The 12,071-nt window shown below is 30.7% G+C and overlaps 1 protein-coding gene across 1 annotated transcript; it reads left to right on the top strand.

The window, feature by feature from the left end:
- The first annotated feature begins 5,131 nt into the window (after window positions 1-5,131).
- On the top strand, window positions 5,132-7,912 carry LOC112420007 (zinc finger protein JACKDAW). The gene is made up of 3 exons (XM_024778551.2): window positions 5,132-5,774; window positions 6,049-6,448; window positions 6,678-7,912. The coding sequence occupies exons 1-3, from the start codon at window positions 5,633-5,635 to the stop codon at window positions 7,636-7,638; spliced, it is 1,503 nt and encodes a 500-aa protein (XP_024634319.1). The 5' UTR covers window positions 5,132-5,632; the 3' UTR covers window positions 7,639-7,912.
- Window positions 7,913-12,071: the final 4,159 nt, after the last annotated feature.

Raw genomic sequence — 12,071 nt, 5'->3', positions numbered from 1 at the left:
ACATTATGTTTTATTTTATTTTATTTCATTTAAAAAAAATTAAAATCGGTTGGTCCCCACGCCTACAATAGTTTATACTCTAATCCTATACATGTAATTAATAATTGTTATTGCTAGTTTTCACCTACTTTTGTTCCTTACTAATTCCACTATATCTAGCTTAAGGCCACCGAGCTGATACAAGCTTCGTCACTTGGTAAATCTTTAATACTTCAGGTTAGTTGCAATTTTGAAATTCTTAATTTCTCTAGTATCAAAAGCAATACTGTCTTGACAAAAAAATACTTTCAACTTGGAGGAAAAAGCTTATGTATTTTTTTTAATGTTTGACCTTAAACCTTAAACACTAAAAAATTGATCTCCAGTAATTTCAAGTTTGGCTATGAAGTAAGAAGGAAAAGCCGTGTAAAAAATGTGTACGAGACACAACTGGAATGCACTAATTTATTTATTTCTTTAATAATAAATAATAATAATAACAATAATTACCACAACTAATTAACTAACCAAATGAGGTAATAACTTAGAAATCTAAGTAATTAACAATGGCTGGGATTTTGTCAAATTTATAACTTATAAGCACTATGCTTGAACTGGCTATAGCGTATATATATGATCTTATTCATTCTTTAAGCATTTGAATTTATAATAACGTAGGATGGTCCTTCTATTAATTATTGCATGATAAATTAAAAACACGTAGGTTTATGCTTATAATAGGATAGGACGGTAAAGGCTCACCCTCTCCTCATCTAAACCATTGCATCAAAAGTCACAAATAGCTAGTCTATGCTTATATATATGGACCAAGTTGATCGATGCGTAAACAACCATTTATAGAAGAAAATTTAACATTAATTCGACACTCCTTTTAAAAAAATAAACATTAATTCGACACATGCATGAGTTGGTGCACTCTATGTAATAGGAGGAATGATATTTGTACAACCAATCCTAAACAACTTTTGTGATAATCATTTTTCCTTTCTTTTATTGGATAAAAACAATAGAGATAGAAAAAAGAAGAGAGAGAATTAAAACACATCTGAATATGAGAGAGAGGGTGGTTCCAAAAGTTGTCAAAAAATGGTTGTATAAATATCATTCCTCATGTAATAGTAGTCCTCAAATTAACCTATAGTAGTAGTTGTGGTTAGTTGAGTAGAAATTAAAAAAGGCCAATATTGTTTACTTGTGATGACAATATTTGTTTACACATGACACACGTAAGGTTGTTGGAAATAGACCGAAAGGGTTATAACTAGGAGGAAATCGAATATATATAAATTTTCCAAGTTCAAAATAATAATTGTAATCACGTGGATTTTGTAATCTTGATTTCCAAAATCCTTTAAAAAAAATAAAAATACATCTTGAGTTAGTCCCATATATTTAACTTAGAAAAGAAAACTTGGAGATTAGTGGCTTGCTTAAATAGTTATTGTTAATTTAAACTGACTAATTTATGCACTCATGATCACATTATAAAATACATATACATAGATCTCCAATCAAATATCATTATTTAAATTTTTTTGTGTAAGTATTCTAAAAGAACATATTATGACACATGATTCACTAAAAAAAATAAAATTATGACACATGATAAAATCTGATTAAACGTATGTGTACGTTTTTTACTCTATCTTTTGCATGTAAATTAAACTCAAATAGTGTTATTGTTAATAAAAAATAAGTAAGCCCCAACAAATGAACAAACTCATAAGAAAAGAAAAAAATTAAAAATTTCTAAAAAAGACAACACAATTTCTATAAGTGAACATGATAAAAGAGGAAAAATCATGAATGACATCAACAGTTCTATCCAGCAGAATTAACGTGTAAATCCTACATTTAAAGATGAAAGAATGTGTAAATCCTACTTAGATGCGTATTTATACACTATATTATATTAGTAATACATTAGACCGATATATTTAAAGATTTTTTTTTATCCTAAAAATGTAGATTTCATGATAAATATTGTACCTAAAAATAGGATATCTCAATTTGAACGTGAATTGGATGAAATAAGAATTTTATCCCAACAAAAGAAAGAGATGGTTAAATGATTGTCTCTTTGCTTTGTGAGATTATCAACTCATTCATTAATTATATGAGTGTGATTGTAAGGTGGGGTGTCCTTGTCACTCAAGTAATCCCCAAACCTATCGTGTTTAGTTAGGGTTTTTCCTTTTATGATGTATACATTTTTTATTTGTTTTCTCAGATTTTTCTATAATTGTGGAATTAATTCCTTTCAATAGCGAGTGAAACAGTGATGACTCTTTAATAATTGACCTATTTGAATCTTCTTCATTCTTTTCTTTTTCAACAAATTAATCGATTCGCTTACATATATCATGTGCAAATTTCTTGTGTAGGGTACTTGTACAATAATATATTATTGTTGTTCAGCACTAGATATGAGTGAACTTTTATAAAAAGAAATAAAAAATTATGCATGAGTGAAAGAAACAACTCTACGACTTTTCAAATGAAAAAAAAAAAAGAATAAGTAAAGAAAATAACAGAACCTATACTTTAATACTATGTATGTAAGAGTAGTACTTGTTAGAGTGGCACGAATCATTGTCTGAGAATAGGATCGTATAGATTGTTTTGTCATCAGGATGATGATGTTACTCCATAAAGCTTGACATTGCTGGGCTGGCTTTGCTTAGTTTGTTGCTCGCAACAGTATCCTTGATGTGATTGTGAAACTTTTAGTAACAAAAAGAATTAAAAAAAAATCAATTTTCTTGTCAAGGAAATATTTTTTAAAAAATGGTGAAAAAATAAGTATTTTTTTTAAGAGTAATGATAGACAGACACTTTAACGTGTACATCATTTTGTACCATTCTAAAAAATTTCAGTTAACCAAATATATGGTCCGGATGACCACATTTTTTATTTGATGTAAGTGTGCCTAGGGTAGAATTGTTCCATGTTTATAACATCTATTCCAAACAATTTGTAAAGCAAATCAATATCTTTGCAAGAATCCTCCTAGCCAAGCTTCGAACTCATCCCCGAAAGAGACCACCAAAACCAGCTCGATGCCCAATTGGAATAATAAATAATTTACGCAATATCTTGGAGATAATAATTTCTATTTAAGAGAATGGCAATTCATCACAAATGTTCTTTTATACACGTATGAATATGAATTTTCTGCCTCCATGAGACCCTGCAACTGTGTCATGAATATTAATCATTAGGTAACGAGTCCAAATTGATTTCAGACAAGTAGAATTTATTTTGATAGAGCTAGATATTCTCCAATAGAATTAATTTTGCATATAGAATTAGTGTATATACTTATATTCAAATTCAATTTAATAAAATAAGAGTGACACCACGATTTTGTTGAGCCTCAAAAATATTGTATTGACTCGTTCTAATTTATGCAAAAATTTAAAATGTTTGTCTTTAAATTGATCTATCACGTGATATTTTTTTGTTCAATCCACTTTTACATTGTATTTTACATAAATTAATTTACATTCTAGTTTCTTTATTTCAATCAATTATAAAATCAATTCATCAAAATAAATAGTTTTATCACCCTAGAACAAAAGAGCACACATACTCAACATGACAATCAAACACAATTTTGAATATGTTTGATGATTATACAACATGAGTTGTCTTCATCTATAATGGTGGAAATTTTCAATTGCTAGAACTTTCAAGTTTCAACTATAAGCTGTCCATTTCTACACATCAATGTCCTTTATATACAGAACGAGATAGTGTATTTACTCTTCAACCACATGCTTCAAAGAATTCAGACATTATTACTCTAGTGATGATAGTATTTTTTTTTCTTCTTAAAATTTTTTAAAAAAAAAACCTAATAAATTGTGACTTCTCATGAAGTTGTACCTGTAAGGCCACTGTGACCTAAGGCAGAGGTATTGATCACTCGTTCTTTTTAGGAGAAGGATGGTGCAATGTATCAACGGTCCCCACTATGGTCCAATATTTTGGGTCCCACACCATGACCCCTGACAAAGACAGAGGTATCACGGACGGTCCTATCACTTTGCATAGGGAAACCCTCCAAAAATGGAACCCACATTAATATATTATACATCTCATCAGTGTCCGTGTTGTCTGTGACTCTGATCTCACCTTTGATTTAATCTCTCGCATGCTAAAAAAAGGATATTTTCTCTCATTACTGTAATTATGGCTTAATCATTCTACACCTGATAAAAGAATCTAATAAAGGTAAACCACTTTTCTCTGTTACCCTTCCTTCTTTCTCATCAACTTTTGCTTATTTTTTTGTTTCTTTAACCTTGACTTCCTATCAAGCTGCATGCAGTGCACTATATGACTATATTAGTCAAGCACAACACAACCGTCAATATAATCTTAGTAATAATAATAATTGAATTCCTAGTAAATTTAACAAAATTATGATAAACCACTGTAATTTTGTAGCAGTTAATATTGTTGTTTCAATAAAATCACGATGTCATCGCTATAATATGCACTAAATTTAAGATACCAATTTTAAACTAAGTTACACAACATAATTAATTTGAGATTGACCATTGAAATTATACATTAAACAAATAGAATAATATATCATTGATTTGAGACCGGACGATCGAGATATGTAAATGAGTGATAAAGTTATAGAATAGAGAATCTACTTCCACTATATATAGCTAATAGTCTATCGGTACTGGTACTTCTATATTCTAGCTCTCGAGATTTTAATTAGAATATTTTATTTTATTCACTTCTATATATGAAAAGGTATAGTAGTACTTCAATAGCCTTTTCAAAAAAATAAACCAGCTTTTTAAGTGAATTAATAATTGGAGTTTGTGCTAAAAAAAAACTATTGTTATTACATTCTACAAAGACACAACACATTCAAATATCTGGTTTCACTAGGCAAAAACAAAAAGGAAAAACAAAGGCACAAACACAAGACACACTATTCCACAACATTGTGCGTGTGACTTGTGTCTGATTTTGTATGTCGTGTATGACTATGAAAGAGAGAGAATATCAATGTATGTGCGTGTGTGAAATGTGAAATGTGCTTATGGTGGGTCCATTTAAATATTATATGGCTCACCTTCTTTGAAGATACAAGCAAAATAATAAGATTAGAAAATGACTACTCCAAAGACCAAAACAGCAAGAGAGAGCCAAGACAGAGAAAAAAAAGAGAATAGTAATAATGTTATAGTATATGGTTATAGTTATATAGCTATCTATGCTTTTGGTTTTATCTATCTTCGCAGAAAATGAAAATCAAACAAACAAGAAAGCATACATCACAAGTTTGAACCTCTTGCATTAGTTTATATAGTTTTCTTTTTCAAGCTTTAAATATTTTTGGTTTCATTCAAGTTTGGTTTATGGATTTTTCTTGTCTTTTGGCTGAACGATACACTCAGCCAAGTAGCCAACAACTCTCTCTTTAAAGAACCATCCAAAAGAATTTATGTTCACTTTCTTGGCTTTTGCTAATCTTAAACCATTGTTTTCTTCCTTGTACTGACTGAAACTAATAAAAACCTTTGAAAGTTAGTGGTTTTTTTCTTCTTCTCTTTCACTTTCTTGGCCTTATTACTATATAGTTTCTTATCACTTTTTTCTAATATGCAAATGATTCCTGGTGACCCTTTTTCACTATCCACTTCACTTGGAGGGTTTACTACTCAAGAGCAAAACACAAACCCTAACCCTAAACCTAATGCTCCTTCTGTCCCCAAGAAGAAGAGAAATCTTCCAGGAACACCAGGTATATATATTCATTCATGATTACAGATATTTCGTTTCTACTTTGTTTTTTCTTTTATTTAGCATGGATCCTCTACACGCTACACAGTACCGCACGGTACAATAACTGTAGAGAATCCAAGCACATGTTTAACAAAATCACAGTGTCACCGTGATTTAATTTTACTAAACTCATTGCTCATCCGAACATACAAAAATATATTTTTCTATGATTTTCAATTTGTAACTTTTTCATATATTTCAAATTGGTAATGGAAATTAATTTGACTATACAGATCCAGATGCCGAGGTCATTGCTCTCTCACCGAAGACACTCATGGCAACAAACAGATTCATCTGTGAAATATGCAACAAAGGGTTCCAAAGAGATCAAAACCTTCAACTACATAGAAGAGGACACAACCTTCCATGGAAGCTTAGACAGAGATCCAACAAAGATGTTATCAAGAAGAAAGTTTACATCTGTCCAGAGAAGACCTGTGTCCACCATGACCCTTCAAGAGCACTTGGTGACCTCACAGGTATAAAAAAGCACTTTAGTAGAAAGCACGGTGAGAAGAAGTGGAAATGTGAAAAATGTTCCAAAAAATATGCAGTCCAATCTGATTGGAAAGCTCATACAAAAACATGTGGTACAAGAGAATACAAATGTGACTGTGGCACCCTCTTCTCAAGGTATAATATTTAATATACTCTCCTTTTATTCACCAATCTTTTGTTTCTGTGATAAATCAATAAATGCTTCTTTAATTTATTCATATTCATATTTGTGACATGTACGAGGTTTTTCCAATCATGTATGTAGTGTTAGGTTTTGAATTTAATGCTTTCTTTAATGGATTATATTTTTATGTGTCTGGTTTAATTTTAAGTTTTAACTTAAGAGTGTTGATATTTTGAACAGAAAGGATAGTTTCATTACACATAGAGCCTTTTGTGATGCATTGGCAGAAGAGAGTGCAAGAGTAACTTCAGTTACAACAACAAATCTAAATTTTAAGAATGAAGAAGGTAGTGCTATGATGAATCCACATTCACATTCACAACATGGTTTATCACATGGAATACTTCAAAATATAGGTGGAATTCCACATCCACAATTTGGCTCACATGGATTTCATCATGTAGATTTCAATGGAATTGGAAACAAAAACACTATGATTATGGAGCAACAAAGGCCAAGTTTATCACTTTGGTTAAACCAAGGGAATCATGAAATGGGACAAAGTTCTAATTCCCTTTTTGGTTCTTCTGGTTTATCTGAGATAGTTCAAATGGGAAATGCTGCTACTAATAATAATAATAATAATGCCTTGATTTGTTCTTCTTCATCATCAATGTTTGGTATACCTGCTTCAAATTCAACATCTGCTGCAAATCTTTCTCTATCAAAACCTGCTTCTTCCGGTTCTGTTACTGTTTCTGCTACACCAATGTCAGCTACTGCTCTTCTGCAAAAAGCAGCTCAAATGGGTTCAACTAGAAGCAATACTAGTAATGATAATAACAACCCTTCCATTTTTAGTTCTAGTTTTGGTGTAATGACATCACCTTCTTCTTCTACTAGTTCAGCTATGTTGGGAAATAGTAGTGCAGGTGCAGCTGCTAATGCTAATTATAGCTCAAATAGTAGTTTTGATCAATTTTTTATGCATGGACCACAAAGTGATCAACAAGGGAAATTGAATATTATGCACCATGGTGGTTCTGGTTCTGGTTCAAACTCTATGGATCAAGTACAACATAGTAATTTGACAAGAGATTTTCTTGGTGTGAGTGGTGGAGGAAGAACTGGTCCACCTCAGTTTCTACCTCAAGAGATAGCAAAATTTGCTTCTTCCATTCAATTCACAGGTAATCAGTGAAGTTATTATGTTCAAATTGAAGTTGAGGGTTTATTGGGAAATTCATTGAAGTTTTTGGTGTTTGGTGAGAACTTGTTTAGTGTAATAGGAGTACTTTTGAGGGATTAACAAACAAACAAACAGTTCAGAAAGGTTTGTGTGGGGACAGGGGGGGTCCACACTGCATGTATTTGAAGGAATAGTGAACACAACCCAAGTCATGCATGTTTGTCCTAGTAAAATGGTTAATGTTGTTTTATCTTCTATCTTAACCTTGTCATCGTTTATAATTTGTCTTCTGTTTCTTGAGACAAGTGAAGGGATCCATAATGAAAAATAATTGAAGATACGCTGAGAATTCATGGTAAAAGATTAAAAGTAAAACACTCAAAAGTGAAAATTTAAACTACGTATTACGTAGTATAATTATGATTTGTATGAAAGAATCTTCAATGCAGTCATCTTCAATCGTATAGTTCATCCTAATATGAATTGTCTTATCAAATTTGAAATACTTATGTTACTATAATGTTGTAGTAATTTGAACTTAAATTCTTAAAATATGTCATTATATTATCTATCAAAAGTCATGCTGGAATTCTCTATAGGAATTGTACAAATGCAATGACCACATGTTGTTGGATCAAAATCCAAATAGGTGCATATACAAATGCAATTCTCTCATATATGCTCTAAAAAGAAACGAAGACAGATTTTATATATATGAAAATTTATTTAAGTGGCTGATCTTACTCAACAAATACTTTTTATATACGGTACACCCGCAAATTAAGGTGTACCGGTACTCTTGCTTACATTTTTATAAATTAACTATCATTTTTTATGAAAGAAATAGGTGTTTGTTGACATATATATTTTAGAAAATATCATTTTATAAGAAAAAGCATCATTTCATTTTTTAGAAAAATCATACTAAATTTTTCTACATTTTATTGTAAAAAATAATCAAATTGTAACTATTTGTTAAAATAATCCCTTTAATTTTAGTTATTATAATTATAGGTGATAGAAAATATTTTTTTCCTACAAAAAATAACTCATTTAACTATTAATTTAAGGATTTGGTGTAACAATACACTTAAATTATTGGGTGTACCATAGAATTTGCCTTTATATACATTGTTTAGACATAAATTATGTGACAATTACGCTGCCCCACAACAGATTGTTAAGTATTTAGATTTTATTTTTTTTTAATATTATTATGTGAAAGTATTTATTAACTTGGTCATTGAAATTGTAACTATTTGTTAAAATAATCCCTTAAATTTCGTTAATTGGCTAATAGATCTCCAAAATCAAAATTTGTTGTTTAAAATTAAATTTTTATTTATATAAATCATTATTTACACTTGAATAGAAGACAAACGGACAACAAACTGCGCCGCTAGACCTTTTTGGATGGCAAAATCAATCCTCGTGAACATAACATTCATGGACCTTAAAGAAATGACCCTCCGTTAATTTAGACCATTAAAAATTATGACATGACTCGTTAAATAAACATGTTATATTACATGTTGATCCTACACCAACATTAATATATTAAAGACTAATTAGTCTATGATTTTTTTAGATCATCTTAAAGATAAATTTGGCAATAATTACAATTGTACATGAACTACTTAAGGACACGATAAATTAATTTGTCTTTGAGAGACCTAAATCTCATAGCCAAAGGACTCTTTAGCCTTTGATAAAATGACATTGATATCATTGAAGGTGAGAAAAATACAAGGGGGGTTGAATTGTGTTAGTTTTTTCTTCGTCTTCTCCTAAGGTGAAAACACAGATCATAAGCAAATAGAGTTCTGCTTCTGAAGTGATTTTCAGAACTAAGTAACAGCGGATAAAACAGAGAGAGAGAGAGAGAGAGAGAGAGAGAGAGAGAGAGAGAGAGAGAGAGAGAGAAGAAAGACACAAAGCAATTATACAGGTTCCTTCCACAAACCGGAAGTAGTCCTATCCCCTTGCACTTCCAAGGAGAGTTCACTAAAATGTAATATCTGATTACAACTGCTCACTGCTAAAACTAGCAAAGAAAAATGTTTGAGGTTGAACACTTGATATACAATCAGCGGTGTTCACAATACAAATCAGATACAGACTCTTAAAACTCTAGAATTTCTAAGATATGAAAGTTGTTAAGAAATTCTAATGAACTTTTGATGCAGAACAATTTTGACAGAGTTTTGGCGCTTTCAAATTGTTGTTGAGTCTCACCATTCTCTAAGTCTTCACTCCTTTATATAGAGGTGTAGAAAAGAGACGTGAATTGTCAGCACATCAAAATAGAGTCGTTTGAAGCTTTGATCAATCACCAATGATATTTTGCCTGATATGGTTATTATCCTATGAATGATCAAATTCAAATTCATTCCCAGTATGTAAGAACATTGTTGCAGGCAGAGCTATTATTCTTGTCTAGTAGCAGAGACACAAACTGAGTAGTGGAGATAGTGGTTGTACACTTCGTACAATTGTACTTTGTCAACGCTATTCAAAGAACAAGCATCCAATGCCTTCAAATCCTTTCAAAATAGTTGTTGCTTCACTCTTCTAGTCTTCTGCAATGCTTAGACGATATTAAATCCATTGAACAACCTTTGAAGCTTTAAGTCTTGCATCTCCTGATGAACTACAACTTCTGAAGATCTTCAGCTTCTGATGAACTTGCTTCTGATGACGTCATCACTTGAGGAGCACTTCTCTTCAGACGCTTTAAGCTTCCTTTTTGTTGATTCATTTGTTCTCTTTTATTCTTCCAGAACCTAATAATGATTTCGAATTTTTGTCTATGATCGTGTACACTTGAACAAATATTAACATATCCAATTGACAATTTTAATATCTTGTTATCATCAAAACTCTCAAAGGATAATGTTAAACATTTTGTTCGAACAATCATCTAGTATCAACGTGGAGGAGGTACACGCATATTCATTTAACTTAATTTATCACATCATAGTTTTTAATGATAGAAAGTTACAAATGAACTCTTTATAATTTTCGAAATGTTTTAGTATAATTCATAGGCAAAGGACTCTCATACTATATTGGGATGGATGTAGTATCAATTGGAGGGGACACGTACATATTTATTTAACTTGACTCGTGATAGTCTCTAATGGTAAAAATATACCATTTTGCATGGTAAACAAGTAACATTTGATTTCTAAAAAGTTGAAAATACAATTTTTCAACATAAAATTTCTACTTGTATCCTTAAACAATGCATACACTCTTTAGCATTTTCTTTTTACAAATTCCTAAAAATCAAGCATTAATTTGATTCTAGTTACAATTTGGATGACTAATTTGCACATTCACTACTAAATTATTATTAGCTATTTTTTTTGGAAAGGTTAATCCAATTTGATTCCTTTGGATAAGCTTTTATACTTATGGTTGTTTGTGACCAGTTATATAAGAAGAGAAGCACAGTAGTTGTAATGTAGCAAGAATCTAGGTGACAGAGTAGGTTTTGTGGTACACCCTGATTCCCTAGTAATAGTAACTATAACAAAGTGAAAAACTCCAGCTACCAAGAGGTTAAACAGTGAAAATAGTTTTCATCCGGCCGTTAGATTTGTCAAGTGGTAACTATATATACTGGTGGTCAAAGTTGTTAATTTGACTCCCCAATTAAATGGATCGAATAGCGATTGATATTTCATTGCATGATGACAGACAGACAGACAGCTTCATGGATTTGCTGTAACAGTAACTGTAAAGTGTGTCCTTGACTGCTTCTAATTCAAGTTAGGTTGGATCAATGTCCCAAAACGATGCAAATTCAGTTAGGACTATTTCTCCGCATAATAACTACCCCCTCAACTCAATTTCAAGCTGTAAATCTCATGTGGAAGAGAGACATGAATTGTTAGCAAGTATTTGTCACCTTGTACATAATTCTCTTTTCGGTCTTAATTAAATACAACACTTCATTATTTAGGTTTATTGAAATTATTAATGTATTTAGTATGAAAAAATGTTTTTTTTTTTTTTTTTAATTAAGATCAGAGAGAGTATAAAGTAAAAGAGAAAATAAGATGGAAAAGAAAGAGATTAAAACATTACTTGTTAATTAACTTAAATTAACATTACTTAGAGAATCAAAATAGCATATTAAAGAGTGTTCTCAGAGTATTGGTTAAGCAATTAAAACAAGTAACTTTTTTTTTTTATAAAAAGTTGTGTAATTATTACTTAAGCAAAAATCAAAACTTATATTTTTAAGACAAATTTTCTATGACAAATGCTAATTTGTGCTCTTAATGACACATGTTAAGGAATTCATTATAGAAATATACATATCAAAATCGTGCAATCAACTTCTAAAAAGTTAAAATATTATGTTTTTTAATACATAGTTGCTCTTTTTGAGTTCCTTAACATATGTCCTTAAGGCATAAGTTAACATGACTAATTTT

This window comes from Medicago truncatula, chromosome 1 (assembly GCF_003473485.1).
Source record: "Medicago truncatula cultivar Jemalong A17 chromosome 1, MtrunA17r5.0-ANR, whole genome shotgun sequence".
NCBI lineage: Eukaryota > Viridiplantae > Streptophyta > Magnoliopsida > Fabales > Fabaceae > Medicago > Medicago truncatula.
The sequence above is the reverse complement of the archived record's forward strand: the minus strand, read 5'-3'. Positions and strand labels throughout refer to the sequence as shown.

Excerpts from the sequence above, each read along its gene's own strand:
- LOC112420007 (XM_024778551.2), top strand. The coding sequence starts at position 5,633 with ATGCAAATGATTCCTGGTGACCCTTTTTCACTATCCACTTCACTTGGA. Across the intron at positions 5,775-6,048 it reads AAATCTTCCAGGAACACCAG|ATCCAGATGCCGAGGTCATT; the intron begins GTATATATATTC and ends TTGACTATACAG. Across the intron at positions 6,449-6,677 it reads TGTGGCACCCTCTTCTCAAG|AAAGGATAGTTTCATTACAC; the intron begins GTATAATATTTA and ends TATTTTGAACAG.